This window comes from Magallana gigas, chromosome 10 (assembly GCF_963853765.1).
Source record: "Magallana gigas chromosome 10, xbMagGiga1.1, whole genome shotgun sequence".
Taxonomy (NCBI): Eukaryota; Metazoa; Mollusca; class Bivalvia; order Ostreida; family Ostreidae; genus Magallana; species Magallana gigas.
Genome location: NC_088862.1, coordinates 9449794 through 9467755, shown reverse-complemented (window position 1 = coordinate 9467755; position 17962 = coordinate 9449794). Strand labels below are relative to the sequence as shown.

General features: G+C 33.9%; 1 protein-coding gene and 1 long non-coding RNA gene across 2 annotated transcripts; one reads left to right on the top strand and one right to left on the bottom strand.

Moving 5' to 3' along the window:
- The first annotated feature begins 264 nt into the window (after positions 1-264).
- On the top strand, positions 265-16265 carry LOC105332545 (uncharacterized). Its single transcript, XM_066073119.1, has 14 exons — positions 265-791; positions 3857-3957; positions 4583-4728; positions 4971-5183; positions 5668-5777; positions 8234-8376; positions 9857-10027; positions 10383-10510; positions 10962-11104; positions 11235-11305; positions 11751-11892; positions 12909-13193; positions 13777-13980; positions 14537-16265. The coding sequence occupies exons 1-14, from the start codon at positions 530-532 to the stop codon at positions 14806-14808; spliced, it is 2391 nt and encodes a 796-aa protein (XP_065929191.1). The 5' UTR covers positions 265-529; the 3' UTR covers positions 14809-16265.
- LOC136272122 (uncharacterized) lies at positions 4967-7431 on the bottom strand. Its single transcript, XR_010710034.1, has 2 exons — positions 7089-7431; positions 4967-5181 (listed from the first exon to the last, which is right to left on the bottom strand). It is a non-coding gene; the product is annotated as an uncharacterized lncRNA (long non-coding RNA).
- Positions 16266-17962: the final 1697 nt, after the last annotated feature.

The window sequence follows — 17962 nt, the reverse complement described above, 5'->3', positions numbered from 1 at the left end:
AATATCAATTTGCCAATTTATTTTTCTGACTAGATCATGTTATTTATGTCTCTGGTAGGTCCATTCATTATTTCATGTTCGAAAATAGCCTACAGAATTCTTATATTTATACTGTTAATGTAGCATGATATTGCAAATGCTTTAAAAATATCTCAAAATAGCAAGTACTTTTCCACATGCAAACAAAAATGAGAAATTTGAAAAAAATAATTAAAAACCAATGTGAAGTTTATACTAGTCAGAGTATCAATGCATCGTTCACCTTTACGCACGTGTATATCTGCTTAGAATGGCCTTGGGAAGGAAACGAGTCTTGTGATTTCCTTTCAAGATATAAGATATCATTTGATGAACACGACCTTTGTGCAGTAGTCAAAATGTAAGAAGAAAAACTACATGGCACCCAGACCGCCTTGCTTATATAACCGAGTCTGAAACAGAGTAGGATTTTTGACATAATTCTGTTGAAGCCCATAGACTCGGTCAAAAATTTTCGTCAACAACTGTGAAGTAAAAAAAAAGAAGTGAAATGACGAAATTGACGCGGTTCTGTAGTGTAGTGGTTGTTTTATTGGGCCTTTGCAGCCCAACTTTTGGTGGGTTCAATCACCGAGTGATCCCAGCTTGCGATGAGAGCGAGGATGTATGTAAGTTCGAGTTTGACATTAGATACAAGTTTTCTATGGTGTATTACTTCAATGGATACTCGACGCCCATCGTGATTCGCAATGGGACGATGATGAAGAGATCCGTGTACAATAGCGAAGAATTTACTCCCGTTACCCCACGAGGTGAGTCAATCTGGCTTTTCTCTCTCTCTCTCTCTCTCTCTCTCTTTCTCTCTCTCTCTCTCAAGAAACCATCTTTGACAGCAAGTACAATGTTTCATTAGGACACATGCTGACAGACGTTTTCAAACTTGTAAGACCATTACTTATACTTATACACTGGACTGACTTCGGTTTCTTCCGTTTTTCATGATCTTGACAATGAGCAAACGGCGGCTGTGACCGGTCAGCAGAGGATGCTCACTCCTCCTAGGCACCTGATCCCACCTCTATCTTTTTAGAGGTCCGTGTTGCTCTGTTTAAAATTCGTATTTCGCTTTATGGATTTTCGAGATAGTTGACAGTTTGTTACAGTCTTTTTTCATCAACCTAAAGAAACATATTTACCACTTTTCTGTATTCATTTTAATAGCTGTGATCTACCAATCATTAAGATATCGATTACGATCGATTCGACGACGAACTGACTGTTTGGTTTTTGGAAGAGAGCTCCTGTTGATAAGCAAGTCTTTATTAGCGATTAAAAACCACAAATATCCATTGACATAAAAGCGACGATCCATATAACAAATGTAGAACGAATTTTCATTTGAATTTAAAAAAAAGAATTGCCAATCGAAAACGTTTCTTGTTTGTATTTTTATATATTTATTCATAAGAGTGGTTATCATGCAATTAGACGCATCTTATTAATTATGTCGCGTTCATAATCAAATAATACCAGAAAAATATTTTTGAAATGAAACCGAAAATCACAGGGAGCAATTTTTTATTTTTACCGTGTTCCAAGTATTGTATTCATGAATCAATATGAACATTTTCAATGTTTTTTGATGTAAATTTCTTAGTTTGCTTTTTGAAGTCCGTGAGAGCAGTGTCCATGTAGATCTTTCCACAGCTCTCGAACTAGACAGAAACATTCTTACACCAAAAATCAATATTTTACATTTTTTTTTTTGGGGGGGGGGGGGGGTCAAACCACTGATCTGAACCTATTAAGTATTTGGTTTTGTGGTCATGTCCTATATATACAGGTCTTTCAATGCATGGGGTATTAAAAATGCACTAGGTAAATTGCACACGTCTTGAACTCCTTTATAGGGCTGGCATTGTAATTGTTAAATTGTTAATACCTATTAATAAGGCAACATTAACCACAATTGTATGTTTAAGCTTGGTCATGCGATCGAAACCAGCCGAGTTTTACGTTGCATGGCACCAACAGGCTATATGTATTCTTATGTATTCTACCCCCCCCCCCCCGTTCCGAAGCCTATGAGACAAAATGCACAGAGACTGTCAGATGGTCAACAAATTAACCATCATATCTGTCTAAAATTTTTAGATATGACATTTTCAGCTGTAAACTATTATCTAGTAAAGAAAATATCCATATATCTCTCCTTTTGAATTTGGGTACTTTCCTATATTTTTATTTAGATGCCCCCTTCTAAAGGAGATCTATACGGTCTGAAAAAAAAAATTGCCACGACCATTGAGTTCTCTAAAATACAGTCGTGTAATCTCTCAATTACTCAATTACACTTTAACGAACTAAACACCATTGACACGTGACCGTCTTTAATAACTGCGCACTTTTCTTGCAGCTAGATCCCATGACAACAAATGTGCAGTAGTTCAGGTTTTTTGTAGAATTTTCTAGATGTAATTTATAAATTTGAATAAAATTGAATTAATAAGAAAGTCTTTCTTCGAAAAAGACATTCTGTCCTAGTTATTTAAGTCTCTGGAGTTGATCATAATCTAAGTACTGCGCCAATCAAATACATGCATTATCTCTCTTTTGTTCACGGTTCTGGAAGGTGTCAATCGAAAACGTGACGTTGCTGTAACTTATAGAACTTCTTCAGGTCAAGATCTAGTAATTGACAGGTGCTTACAGGTTTATAAAATTCAAGATAAACATTCTAAATGATGCTTTTTAACAATAGCTTTGCTTGATAGGATGTACCGGGGCTATAATTTTTGATAAAAATGAAATAATACCGTTTTAAACTGCATTTTCTATGAAATATGAAGGAAATCAGTAACAAGTCTCAGAGTTTTGTCCATTTTTAACGAATGAAATATATTTAGAATGCCTCCAGTATCTCCAAAAACGACATTAAACAAATTTTTTACTTCCTCTTTAAAATGATGTCAAATTGAATATACATGTACATGTAGGTATCGGGAGTGCTTTTCCCATGATTTGATATAGAATGTCAAGAAACTGTTTTATTTTCTACATAATTTCTTAACATCCTACATCACCCAATAGAATATCTAGCGACTGCTGATTAGATGAAAAAGTCGGTTATGTTCTAATCTTAAGATGGTATATACAATAGGATCGGGCACAAGTTCCGTGAACTTAAAACGCTCTCTCATGTGAAATTGCTGATACAAAATTTACATTGGTTCGAAAAAATGACAATATCAAATGTCATAGTAGAAGATAGACATCGACAAAAAGAAAAAAAAAAACATATGATAAGTTTATAAAATTTTGACAATATTAAAACCATTCAGATATCTTTTTGAAATAGCAGAACTTTGAAGAATAAATTTTCATTTTTCTGTTATATTGATGGAGCTACATGTATCTCCCTGTAACAAATAGTGCCGATACTGTGTACATTTTCTACACTGAATATATATTTTACATTGAATAAATCATTTTGTAGAATATTATATTTTACACAAGAAAAAAAGTAATGATATGCATCTTCTACTTTTCCACATGGACATAAAGGACTATCAATAATTTTATATCTACTACATACAGCTCTCTTAATCGTTTTTTTTAATGTACTATCGTGTTGAAGCCCAGTGATAAATACATTCCAGTAACGTTTTCCGTATGAAAAATAGGAGGTTGGGATATAAAATGTAGAAAACTATTCTTAAAAGATTTTAACTGACATGTGTGTGGATTTTGTTTTATTCCTCTCTTACACTCCATTCTACTAGATGTAAAGAAAATAATAATCATGTTTGAATTATTTTTATTGTGATTTTTTAAGCTACACGTACACTTTTTAACTTTAAAATTTTCTATTATGCAGAGCTAAGCGAGATTTTGACAGTTGACGGGGTCTACAAACTTCTATTTGCCATTAATGGAGAACTTCCAGGCCCGCCAATTGTAGTTTACGAAGGACAGACGGTAAGTTCCCGTAAATTACAAAAGCATCAATCTACATATCAAAGAGTTATTTTATTCTATTTTTTTTTTAGTAAATTTCATATTTTTTTTCTACCAGTATTGTTTTTTTTTTATTTTTTGAGTTAAATATCCATATTGGTGGATGAGTTGGTGATGAGGGGTGATAGGGGCAGCAAGTAATACTCTTTGATTAAACTGAATATATATTTTAAAACAATTTTGTATTTGACATATATATAAAGAAATTAAGATAAATTTTTGGCTATGTGTGTTTTATACCAACAAACGTTTTTTTTTTGTTTCACGTTTATTTTGGTACGAGGGAGGGAGCGTTAGGGGATGGGAGTGGCAGATTTAAAATTTCTTTTGCATTTGCACCAACAGCAAACCGTGGAATCATCATTGTCCGTGGGGTACCAATGTTCTTGGCTTTCGTGGGTAACCCTTGCCCACATATACATCCCCATGATCCTAGACACGATCATTTGTTTAATATTTATCAAAATTATCCTGATTACACTGCCAATGCAATAACGTCCCCACGAACCAAGAAAACTTTGGCTAATCAGTACTCACGAACATTGACCCCACGAATAAAAATGATTTCACAGCATTTTTTACGCAGATTGAAGTCAGTGTGAAGAACGGGCTATCGAACGAAGCCTTCACCATTCACTGGCATGGCATGATACAGAAAAATACCCCATGGATGGATGGAGCCTCCATGGTCACTCAATGTCCCATAAACCCTGGTGATACCTTTTTATACAGGTAATTAAGAGGGCTCCATTGTTGTGGACATTTTTTGACTGTATTGATCTCTTTTAGAAGAGATCTGTATAAAAATACACAAATATGTAAAAATGCGCAAATTTTAAAGGCAAAAAAAGTTCTCCCATCTTGATTATGAATATTTTTTGGATAATATTTCTATAAAGATCAGAAAAAAAGGTTCCACTGTAGAAAAAAAAAAAATAATTTTGTTCTTCCCTCTTGATTTCGTCAACCGACAGGTATAAAGCTGAACCCCGCGGAACCCATTGGTACCACTCCCACCAAGGAACCATGCGGACGGACGGGGTGGCGGGGCCGATCATCGTCCTCCCCCGGAACAAGAGGACCGACATACCAGAAGTTGAAGAGGAATTCATTCTGATGATCCAAGACTGGAACCGGAACTCTTCGTCACTCGAGAGTCACGTGATTCAACACTTCAACATGCACCTGTAAATATCTTTTTTATTAAATCAATCAAATAGACATTAAATTTTTATTACAAACGAAAGCGGAGGGAAAATTTTAATTTTACGCAATGAAAAAACCCCCCAGATAATTATAGAATCTTTTGATCTTTGATATTTATAGTTTAGAAATTAACAATTAATGGTCAAGGTGTCATATGGAAACATTTTAATTTATTTTTACTGATAATTCATTATCACCTCTATTAAGTCAAAACGCAGTGCCATCAATGAGTCGAACACGTTAAAGTCAAATCATTCAAGCATTTTTTGCATCTACTTTATTGCATACATGTACATATGCTAATATAATTTTATAAAACCGATACAAGTCTATGATGTTTTTTGCCTGCATGATATAATAATTTCCTAGAAACAATTAAGAAATTCGTACTTTAAGTGCACTAATATTTCCCTAAAATTATAAAATTGATTCATGGCTAATCCTTTAAACTGTGATATTTTACAGCTATTCTAATAACTTCAACTGTACGACCGACTGTTACAAACCAACTCATTCTGTAGACGGTACCAATATGGGAGTAGTACCATTTCACTCTGGGCTGATCAACGGAAAAGGTATAATTAAAACTCCTCTTTTCATATATCTACTATCATGCATTATAAATATTGCATTTTCAGGACCCTACATTCAATGTTCACTCATAGCAGTTTACTTTTTTGTGTTGCTTAGAGTGATGCGTCATCTGATATGAAATACACCCCCTCCCCGTAAAAAATGATAATCAGTTACAGCCTATGTCAAAAATTGTAATCAATCCAAATATTCTGAGTTACGTTAAACCACGAAAAGTGTTAAATAAAACACGTGCATGCATTTTCTCCAATCAGGTAAGTACAGGCAAATTGATATTAAAAAAAAAAAAGTTCTTGGAATTTCATCATGCTTTCATTCATCATATCATTCGTCGAGCATTAGTTTATTCTTAAATCAAATTGAAATATCAAAATAATTTTTTCGTTGCAATTTTTGTAATAATACATTATATGCAATTAGTAATATTTCGAAACGAAAATTTTCAGCTCATAATGCGTTTAATATATAAACTAGCATAGACACTGAACTGTATTGTACAGCTTGCTATTATATACGGTTCCCTCTATGCATCGTTGTATACACTGTGTATTATAATTCTGCTTTTGGCTATAATTCCTGCTTATCGTTCAGGAAAATATTTTCTGTTTTTCTTCTTCGTCTATTTTTTGCACAGATTACGTGTAAATATCTCCTTTGAAGTGGTTTTTATAAAATTAATGCTTACATGAGGTTATTTTTATGAAAATAAACTACATATATATTATCAACTTGTCTTGCTTCAAGTCTATAGTTTTGGCATACTACATTTTGGCATCACATTACGTAAACACTCATGTGCCAAAAGTGTGTCAACATTTTCTATTTTCCCTATATATATTTTATTGATAACAAGGCTTACGTTTAGACGGTTTTCTGTCGTTATTCTTTGCCTGATTTTGCAGAAAATTATAGTAACTAAAAGAAGATTTAATTTGCCTTGTTTAACATGCATTGAAATTATTTTCTGACAACTCATTTGAAAAATTTGTATTTCAAGCACAACAGGAAGATTTTTTTAAGAGTTCTGCTATTTTATATATCCTTTGCAAAACGTGAGTCGAAAAATCTTACTTTAAGTTGTTAATATCAAATTTCCGGAACTAAAGGTTGGAAAAATATCTAAATGTCTAAGAATGTAATTTTCAATTTCACGTGTGTATGACTTGGTTCATGTTACATTTCATAAGCATGAACATTACACATGTTACATTTCATAAGCATGAACATTACACATGTTATATTTCATAAGCATGAACATTACACATGTTACATTTCATAAGCATGAACATTACCCTAAAAGCTATTCGTCCTCACATCAAAATCGTGATTGGTAGTTTAAGTTCAAGGTAATGAGGTTCATAGTCCTCCAACGCCTGAGCGACATGAACAGACTAGCGCCATTTTTTTTAGTGGACTTATAAATCTTTCTGGCATTCATTTAAGTGTATGAGGTCGCGGCCTTTTGCAAGTACGCATGTACTCATCCGGGTTTTTACAGGTGAACTGTCGTCAAACGAGGTTCAATGACATTAATTTTTTTTGCTGAGCCTATAAAAAAACCAAAAAAAAAACAAAACAATTGTAGACAAGCTTGTAACAGGTGTAGAGATAGGACGTTGCCCTTTATAATCCCTATGTAAACACCCGTAATGTTGGTTTTCATTTGTGTCATGAATCTATGAATGGATGTCGCCAGACATTAATTTTTCTTGCTGACACTATCATGCTATAAAAAAAACCAAACAATTGAGACAAGGTTGTAATAGGAGTAGAGATAGGACGTTGTCCTTTAAAATCTCTATGTAAAAAACCTTAAAGTTGATTTTCATTTATGTCATGAATCAATTAAAATAGGATTAGTCTATCGTTTGCTTTTTGCATTGGGAGACCTATTAAATGCTTGATATAAAAAAGATACGAATAACTTGAATTTTAAAAAGGACGATTCATTTACTCTATCATTAAATACATCTGTTCATTCACTGTTACCGTTCGTTTTGCTTCCGGTAAATAGCAAATGATGAATAATAAGTTCATCTGATGTTTGTACACATGTGGTGTTGGTTTTTTGTTAAATTGTTTTGAGTGCGATTGGACGGTTTCTCATTATTTAAAAAACAAAGAAATTGTAACTAGCTGATATCAAAAACGTTCATAATACATGTATTACGAATCAAAATAAATAAAATTCACATTTATGGTAATTTTAATAAAAAAAATGCTCAGGAAAGTGTTATAAAATGAAGGAGCATGAATCTCATTCCTTTCGTTTTCTTTTTCACATCCACATGTTGGGAAAAAAAAATCAAGCCAACTTTTATTGGTCGCTACTGGTATATAATTAATACAGGATGGTGTAAGTTTTTGAATATGAATTGATCAGTATTAATTTTAAAGAAGGTCATAAGATTAATATTTTATAATCAAATTTCTACAGGCCATTATTACCCAGATAAAGGAGAGGACCCATTAATTCCGGAACTGCCGTTAGAGACGTTTAACGTGAAACCAGACAAATACTACCGCTTCCGGATCATCAATGCCGCCATGTTGTTTTCCTTCCGGTTTTCAATTGATGAGGTATTCATTATCTGCATAAATTTTTTGCATCTACCAAAAGGGTAACCCTATTGTACAGATAACTCCTCCTACAGTTTTCAAGATAAGAAGTTATTGTTTTCCAGATCAGCATGTAATAAATGGAAGTGAAAATAAAGATACTATTGAGCAGCTAAAAAGCTAAAGGCATACTACGCACTCCCCATTCCTCACCCGGATTAGAATTTTCCTGATTTTGAGAATGTTTTCTTTCTTTTTGCTTGTGAAGATTTTTTAAATTATATTGCCACACCCCTTTTAAAAAAAACGTTCCTGGAAATTACCGTAAATTTAGTAAATAAAATAAAAGTGGACATTCATCCAAATGAGAGCAATTTACAACTGTTTTCTATCGCTGAAGAAATGTCCCCATTTATTAGCTCTGCAAAATTTTGAGGAGATTTTGGTAATTTATATTTCAACCGATTTACAATAACTACTTAGAGTTATTTCCCCAAGTGTGACGTCAAAGTTCTCGTCAGTCAAGTGTCGTCTGTCTCTTTGAAAACACCCCGAAAAAAAACTACCTGAAATATAATGTTTTGTTTACTTAAAAAGCATGATGTTTTTGAAATTACACAAGTTATCTGTTTCTCAAAAGTTTTACTTTGATTCTCGCGAGAAGGTATCCAGTCTAGTGAGATCGAACGCCATTGATGAATTGCATTGTGGTTTACTGACGCCGAAAAATTATGTCGTATCAATGTGTAAGAAATCCATTGTAATGCACTCGAAAGGATGATAACTCCGTTAGTCTTATGTAATGGAATTGCATTGTGTCAGCAGTATATTTACAATGCAATTACATAGTCTTTGATCTTGTTCTCGTGAGAGTGTGAAATGGGAAACCATATTTACAGGGAACTGCTGGTCCGATAAAAACAGGGCATTAATGGTCTGAGGCCAAAAAAAATCCGTTGAATCAATGTGCAACTAGTCTGCGCTCGCTATTACTTGAATTTTGATTATTAATGGAAAAATACCATATGTTACACCGGGTCATTTTCTTGCTGAATACTAGTATTGCATATGGGGTACCCTCATTGTTCGGATAACTCCTCCTACAGTTTTCAAGATAGGGAGTTGATGTTTCGCAGATTAATTGTACATATATCAGAGATGAACATGAACTACTTAATGGATTTTGATTTCCGATGATTTATGAAAAACTCCATTTCTCTGGATAGGTAGTGTTTTTCAATTCAAGGTTGGCAAATAGATAAAGTATAATGTTATATAAAAGAAAACCTGGTTTTCTGTCACATTGACAGCTTTTTGTTTGTCATTAAAAACTCATTTTGAATCTTCCAAACATTATGCAAAAAGAAAAAAAACATTCACCGTAAAAATCATTTAAAGCAATACTACTCGTACTGTAATTTACTTTGTAAAAATCAAGCCGCGCTTTCAAGGTGTGCAACGCAATTATTTAACTTCATCAATTGAATTGGTCTTTTTTCAGCATACAATTCACGTAGTTGCAACAGACGGAAATGACGTTGAGGCTGAGAGTGCGCAGTCAATCATAATGTCAAGCGGGGAAAGATTTGACATACTCGTGAAAACAGATGGAAATCCAAGAAAGAACTACTTTATTCGCGCAGAAACAATCGAGGTTAAAAATAGACATAATGTGAGTGTCATAGAATAGAATACTTTTTTTTTTTTTTTTTTAGAAATATTTGCAAGCTTTCCCATTACCTATTAATATAATTTATCGACTGATATCAGAACAAAAATTTAGTTTCAACACTTTCGTTAATAAAAGTATTTGAAAAAAAAGTTTAAAGTTTCCAGAATTTTTTTTTCAAGAAATTTTGTAAAGTATTCCAATAAATGCTATCAGTAATTATAGGTAGAATAATTACTTACTAATCACGAAACACTGCTTAAAGAAGGAACAGTTCAAATAAAGCTTTGTTGCTGTAAGTTGCAATAAGAGAAAGAATCAGTATTTCATATGGACACACCCAATTTTCTGAAATCAGGAACCAAACAGACCAGGGCGAGTGACGGCGATATTGAGGTACGAGGACGCCCCTGAAGAACTTCCAAAGACAGAACGAGAAACCTGTACCCGCCAAAACGTCTGTAAAGTCCTCAACTGCCCGTACAAGTAGGTGTCAGTCTATATCCACATGCTATACAGTAAAAGGCGTATGTCATCGCTAAGTGTATTCATATGTGGACTATATATATATCCGGAACAAGAGCCAATTATAGAAACGTGTGACTAACGTTGACTGGTTTTAGTGTTTTGAGATTCAAATCTAATTGTGCAGGGTTTCAGTTATCCCCAGACTTAATTAATTAGAGTTTAATGTTTTTAGTCAGTGTTATCTTTCTTTTTTTTAAATCTTTAAAGACATTGAATTAAATTTTGTTTGTGAACTTAAAGATGTGGTCACATGTAATGGTTTTCCTGTTGACGCATTAATACAAATTATGATGAAGCACTTAGTCATTTCATAAATCGAAAACTACATTGATTGAACTATCCGCGACTTTACACATTGATAATATTGATGTGATAAACATTTTGAATTTCACACAATTTGAATATACAGACTCTATCCATCGGAGGCTCACATTAGATGTTTGTCAACTGCTCACTTCCGGTCTACGCAGGAGATGATTAAAAGACAACCGGTTCCTCTTCCTCCGCGAGGCGAGGACATTCGGGAGGATTTTCTGAACTTCCACTACGCTGGTATCTATACATTCAAGTCTGTGCATGAATATACCAGGAAATGTACGATCATGTTTGTGTGACTTCGTTGATGTAAGAAATATTTATACCAATGAGATTGATAGTCATTGTGATTTTCTTTTCTTTTAAGGATTCAAAGGAAGTCCTTTTATGGCGGCCATTAACGGATATAAATTTGAATTCCCAACATGCCCTCCTCAGGTAATTTATTTTTTGCTAGTTATCGCTCAACTATATTCCTTACATGGCTTCCCACGAGAAGTAAGAAATACCAATTTCTAAATATGGTTACCAAACTGAACACAGATGCTGGTAATAAAGAAATATTATCAAATCTTAACAAGGTTGATTGTGGCAGGTAATGTCCTCCTTCTCTCTCGATGTTTGTTCAGATTTCTCAAAATTTAAACTTAGACGAACTATTTGAATTAAAGAGAATTTAAAAGTGAAAGCCTAACCGATAAGCATCTATTGTTGAAGAGATCTAAACACACGTGTCTTTCGTACACTGAATATCGAGCCCACATGCAAAAACTTTACCAACTATCCGTGTAATTCTGTTGGAATATTGTCAACTTGAATTTTTTCGTAGAATAAAAGTATCATTTTTACAATTCTTGCCTGATTTAAAAACTTCTACCCACAGATTACCTATGACGTCCCGGCGCGCACCTGCTTCAATGACTGCCAAGATCACGACTGTGGAGAGTACTGTGAATGTACCCACACCCTGAAGTACGACCAGATGCCCCTCAACGCCGGCGTACAGATGGTTCTCGTCAATAATGGTATCAGCACCGATTTCACACTATGCCAACGAAAGATATTAATATAAGTTGTTTATCAATCGTTGTAAAAAATAAGTTCATATTTATTTATTTATTTCATGCTTAGTATTTACTTTTGTTGTTTTTGCAAATCAGAAATTATGGTCAAAAACACTCACGTAGAGCATAATTGCTACTCATTAATGAAGGTACTGTCTTGCTGTTTTGCAAATCAAAAACTATATCGGCAACATTCTACAGGCATGTAGCTTCTCTCGTTAAAGCGGAGGGACAAAAAAAAGACACGAAACATCCCGTCATTAAAGGGTCATTGTTGACGTGGTACACATGAACTATGGACAGATATCTCTCCAAACCCCAATGGAAAAGTATATAAGAAAAAGATTTCCCTTAAAAAATGGACGGCGAAGCCGCTCTCTCGTGATTTACGCACCGGTGTAGCGATATCAACCCGATCATGAAAACAAGAGATTAAAAAAGTCGTAATATTTCAAAAACCAGTGTGGATAAAAAAAGTAACGCACATTGAGAAATAGTCACTGTGTTCGATAGAATGCTAAAGTAGCAGTTAGCTTGATTTGCGCGAAAAGCAAGGTCTTTTCTTATCTCACATTCATTGTATTAGAATCCAAATCAACATTTAACATTCATTATACGTAAATAGCTGTTGATTAAAAGTAAAAAAAAAGGATTGAATTAAATACTTTGTCGGTAGGGCATCATTGTAAAAATATACACCAAAAGTTTGAAATCAATTCGTCGAATCATAACGGAAAAAGTATGAAAACGAAGTGGGGCCACAATGACAAACAAACTGCGATAATAGCCCACCCACTCCCTTTGGTTTTACTGTAGTGGGGAACAAAAAACCGATAGATTGACCTTGTCCTCATCTTATTATGAATGCCATGGTTTTACATGTTTATTGTATAAAAATACTACTCCATCATTTTTTCAAAGCGTGATGCGGTTTTTTGATGATTTGTCATTCATTTTAATTATTTTTATCAAATCAGATGAGTTTGCTGGAGCCACAAACCATCCGATTCACATTCACGGACACCACGTGCATATTCTCAAAGTCTCTTACCCGGAAGTAGATGAAGAAACCGGAATAATTGTCAAGGCGACGCCCGACATTAGATGCGCCGGAAAAGATTGTAAATATCCAAGCTGGGAAAAGGAGGAATGGGTAGGGGGAAACGTCCCGGACCTAAATCTACGAAACCCGCCTCTGAAAGACACCGTTGTGGTGCCAAGAATGGGTTACGTTGTTCTCCGATTTCCTCTGGACAATCCAGGTATCTGAAAAATTGTAAAACCGCAGTTGAAATTGTTTTTTCTCGTTTGCGACTTTTGTGTTTGGTGATAAACGTGATAAGATCCTAAATGTCGTCAGAATAATTTACTATGCTGAAATTCTGTCATGTTTTGCAACCTTTTGCAAAGTACTCGTGGCCATTTTATGGGTATATCTATCTCCTTTGGAAGAAAAGCTCTCAGTCTGTATAAATCTATATAAGAAGTCTAAATAAATGTAATTTTAACTAAATAAAAGTTTATACCTAACAATTCTTTTTGTTTAAGAGTGATGTTATAGCCAAGCCTCCTTGAACGTTTTTATACTTTTGATTTTGTTAAAGATTTTTGACTTAGTTTAATGGTTTAGAATTTGCTTTTAAACATTCTGAAATTATATGGCCATCGAATATTGAAGAACCCGCTGCATTAATCTTTCCTGGGATAACCATTTTGTTTGTTCTGAAGTTGATTTATAACCCCCTCACCCAACAAAAAAAAAATTACCGCAAAATTATGAAACTATAAAGTTATATCTTATGAACCATCGGATTTTTGGACTGAGTTGAATGTTTTGTTTGCTAGGCTACTGGTACATGCACTGTCACATGGAGGCGCATCAGTTAGAGGGAATGACCCTGATCATCAAGGAGGGGCTTCACTCTGCCCAGAAGAAACCCCCGAAAAATTTTCCGACTTGCGGGGACTTCACGTGGTCGTATGAGGACTACAAGGAAATTGTTAATGGTCCCATGGTTGCTGGGTTAGGCGCCGTGCAACAAGATGATGGTAAAGTGTTTATTCTGAGCAAAATTCAATATATGGCGAGAGAGAGAGAGAGAGAGAGAGAGAGAGAGAGAGAGAGAGAGAGAGAGAGAGAGAGAGAGGTAGGTTGCTGGGTTAGGCGCCGTGCAACAAGATGATGGTAAGGTGTTTATTCTGAGCAAAATTCAATATATGGCGAGAGAGAGAGAGAGAGAGAGAGAGAGAGAGAGAGAGAGAATGGTTGCTGGGTTAGGCGCCGTACAACAAGATGTTGATAAAGTGTTTATTCTGAGCAAAATTCAATATATGGAGAGAGAGAGAGAGAGAGAGAGAGAGAGAGAGAGAGAGAGAGAGAAAATAAATATTACAGAGAGACGACAGACAAACACTTGTATCTTAAAGACTTACTGGATCCGTCCCTGATAATTAGTTTCTTTAGTTTCAGAGAGAGAGAGAGAGAGAGAGAGAGAGAGAGAGAGAGAGAGAGAGAGAGAGAGAATCGAATATTCCAGAAAGACGGACAGAGAAACACTCAGATCAGATTATATGAAAGTTTCACAATTGCCTTAATCATTTTCAGAATACGACAACAAACAACAGCAGACGGCCACTAAGACCAAGAACTCGGGACCAAGCCTATCACAAACATCGGAGACGGTTCTCATTGTCGCCCTTTGTGGAACTCTTCTATGTATCGTTATCGGTGTAGTCAAAGTAGTCCGCAGCAGGTCCAAACATTACGTTCTATGCCAAAAGTCCAATAGCAGTGGTACCAAGAGTATCGCCTCAAGATTGTGTGGAACCGACCGTCAGCCGCTCCTGACCTCCAAAATATCAGAATCATCTACATAAATACATACAGAATTATATTTTTCGTCCATTTTAACCTTCTAACCTCCTAACCTTTTTGATTTTTTTAAATTAAATTTCTAACTTCACATCCGTTATTTGATCAAAAGAACACATTATGAGGTTGTTTTAAGTTTCGGAAATAAAGATGTTCATTTTCATTTACTGCACATATATTTTCGAGGGAGATAACCACCATGCTCTTCTTGATATATGCCCAACAAATGATAAGTACTTGTTTAATCAACTTTGCTGATTCGTGAAATTGAAGAATTTAACCAATGATCTATGAAGAAAGTTCGGTGGTGCACAATTTGACCATCATACCTGCCTTACACATTAAGATTGGATTTGCTAAGCTTTAAACAATTATATTAATCGATAAGTTTTGGCTTTTGAATTTTGATATTTTATTTAATTTTTTTAATACCTTCTTCGGAACTCTTCTTGTAAGAAGATCAATGCAGCGTTAGAATGGACAAGACCATTTAGAACTGTAATTCGAAAAGTAAAATTCTATTTACAACATGCTGCCAAAAAAAAACAGTCCAGGTAAAGGACACGAAAGGTCAAAAGTCAACACAGGTATGCTTAAGAGGGCTCGATCGTCGTTGTCATTTCTAGACTGTATTAATCTTCTTTAGAAGAAGAGTTTTTTTTTATTAAAATCCATGCATAGGAAACTACTCGTATTGAAAAGGTAAAGTATATAGATTTTTTTCTAGCTTTACTCAATAATATTTCATAGCAAAAAAAAAATCATATTCAAAAATTTAAGGTAGATCTGATGGTCAATTTCTTGACCATCCATCCTCCTTGAAATAACACGAGACGAAATTTTGCCTTTCATTTAACTTTAATGTGACTGAAAATAAATCTTATATGCCTGAACTGTATAGCTTGGCCGTTCAGTCATCTTTACAGACCTTTAAGTTGATATAAAGTTGACTGGATGGCAGAACTTCATCTGTGATGGACATCTGTAACACAAATGTATCATGTGTGAGAAAGTTTGTCTTTAAATAACTAGTGTTTGAATAATCAGTTGTGATATTTCTGAAGTTTTCATGAAATCCAGGTTTCTGATTGTGGTAGTGAATGGAAAAGCGCATGATTTTTTTTTTATAAAGATATATACTTAAAAGGGTGTAAACAATTTATACATTGTAATTGGACTTTCACGATAATAAGTGAGAAAATAATACCGATTTTCCGTATAACGCAAAATGAGCGAACGAAACATATGCAACCTACTGCTAAACCTAATTCAAATAATAAAGTATCATATAAATATGATTTAAGAAAACATATGTGCACGCTATTTGCAACTCGTAAATCTTGTGCAAGATCTTAGAGAAAGACAAATTGGAATTTAGTTCAAATTCAGAAAATGTGTTTCAAAAGAAAACAAAACAGAATATTAAATGTTTGATGAATAATATGTAGCCGTTTGTGTGTTTATGATATGCAATATATTTCCAACTAACTGTGTGTTTCATTGCTTACATTCTAACTTTATTATAAAAATCGAATTACTGTAATTTTTAGTTTCCCTGCCGTCATATTATTAAAGAAAACATATAAGTCAATATTGTTTGTTAATTATTGTCGGTTGAATAATAGGTACGTGTACTTAAAACTCGAAACAAACGCTATGCGGATGATTTTTATGGCTAGATAAAATGTCTATTAAATAATAACAAGTTCTTAAAATCGATCCCCATATGTTATTCTTTGGGAAAGCTCAGTTTGTTATTTCACTCAAGTACATAAGTACCTCAAGAAAAGAATTGATCATGTTGTTCATGTATTTAAATATTGCCAACATAACGCTCATTGAAATTCCATTTTCTCGAGAGGAAGCTTATCAAGATAAAAGGCTGCTCATGGAGAATTGGAATCTTGCTGACTCCCTAAGGGGCATTAATGCTCTAATTGTTTACTAACATAACCATTGTTAATGAAAAATCATAAGATTCTGTAGTTATGTAAGGTGATATAGCTCTAAGATTTCAAGCACCTGTTTGCCTCAGTACGCGGTTAATATCACCCATGAATCATTTGTGATGATAAACAGAGAAGACAAAGTTACAGCTATTCTGGCCAAATAGTTTTTGAGTAGAAGATTTTCAAAGTTTAATTATATATCTCTATGTAAAACTTTGACCCCCCCCCAATTGTTTGAACGATTTGAACAAACTTAAATCTACACTTTCTGAAGATGCTTCCACACAAGTTTCAGCTTTTCTGGCCGAATGGTATTTGACTAGAAGATTTTAAAAGATTAACACATGAGTCATTTTTGATAATAAATAGAGATGTCAAATCAATTCGATAATGTTAGTTAGATTCAGGTGTGAAGGTGACCAGTGGTCAACAAAATTAAGCATCAGATTTTCCATAAATGTTCAGATATGACTTGTTTTGCTATAGACTATCATTTAGTAGAGAAATGACCCATATAATTTTGGCTTTGAATTTGAATGTTTGCTATATTTTTTATACAGGGCTTTCTTCGTCTAAAAAGGTACTAGTAAATAGAGCCTAAAAAAAGCCTCGACCATCCAACCCTCATAATGAAATATTGATAAACAATTTTCATTTTATATTTTAAAAAAATATAACTTCATGAAGTATCCATGAGATGATTTTCTATCAACAGTCATTTTAAAAGGTTGTACGCTTTCGTGCCTTGTACCTTTAAATTGCTAAAATCTTCATTTAGGAACAAAAATGAAAATTAAAATTTAATTTTCGTTTTTTTCGTGTGTGCCATCCTATCTTCAGGACCATCGATTCGGTAATTCAATACTGAATTATACAAATAGCAAAAAAGTCTTAATTATTGATAAAGAAAGTGTCACGTGGAGATAAGAGAAATGTACTAGAAGAGATAAAACAGACATTCGGAGATGATCTAAATATTTTATTGGTTTATATGTGCAAACAACTGAAGCTGTCAATTTAATCCTGAATATAAATAGGTGATTTAATGGATCAATGGTTTTAATGATTGTTTTATTTATCGTAAATTATTGTAAATTTGATGGCTTTGATATTTTTCACAAAAAAAAAATGAGAAAGATAATAATAGGTATATAAAATATATATAACTCCTGATAATATAAATATGTAAAGATACATGAATACGTAGTAA

Excerpts from the sequence above, each read along its gene's own strand:
- LOC105332545 (XM_066073119.1), top strand. The coding sequence starts at position 530 with ATGACGAAATTGACGCGGTTCTGTAGTGTAGTGGTTGTTTTATTGGGC. Across the intron at positions 8,377-9,856 it reads TCCGGTTTTCAATTGATGAG|CATACAATTCACGTAGTTGC; the intron begins GTATTCATTATC and ends GTCTTTTTTCAG. Across the intron at positions 11,893-12,908 it reads GATGGTTCTCGTCAATAATG|ATGAGTTTGCTGGAGCCACA; the intron begins GTATCAGCACCG and ends TTATCAAATCAG.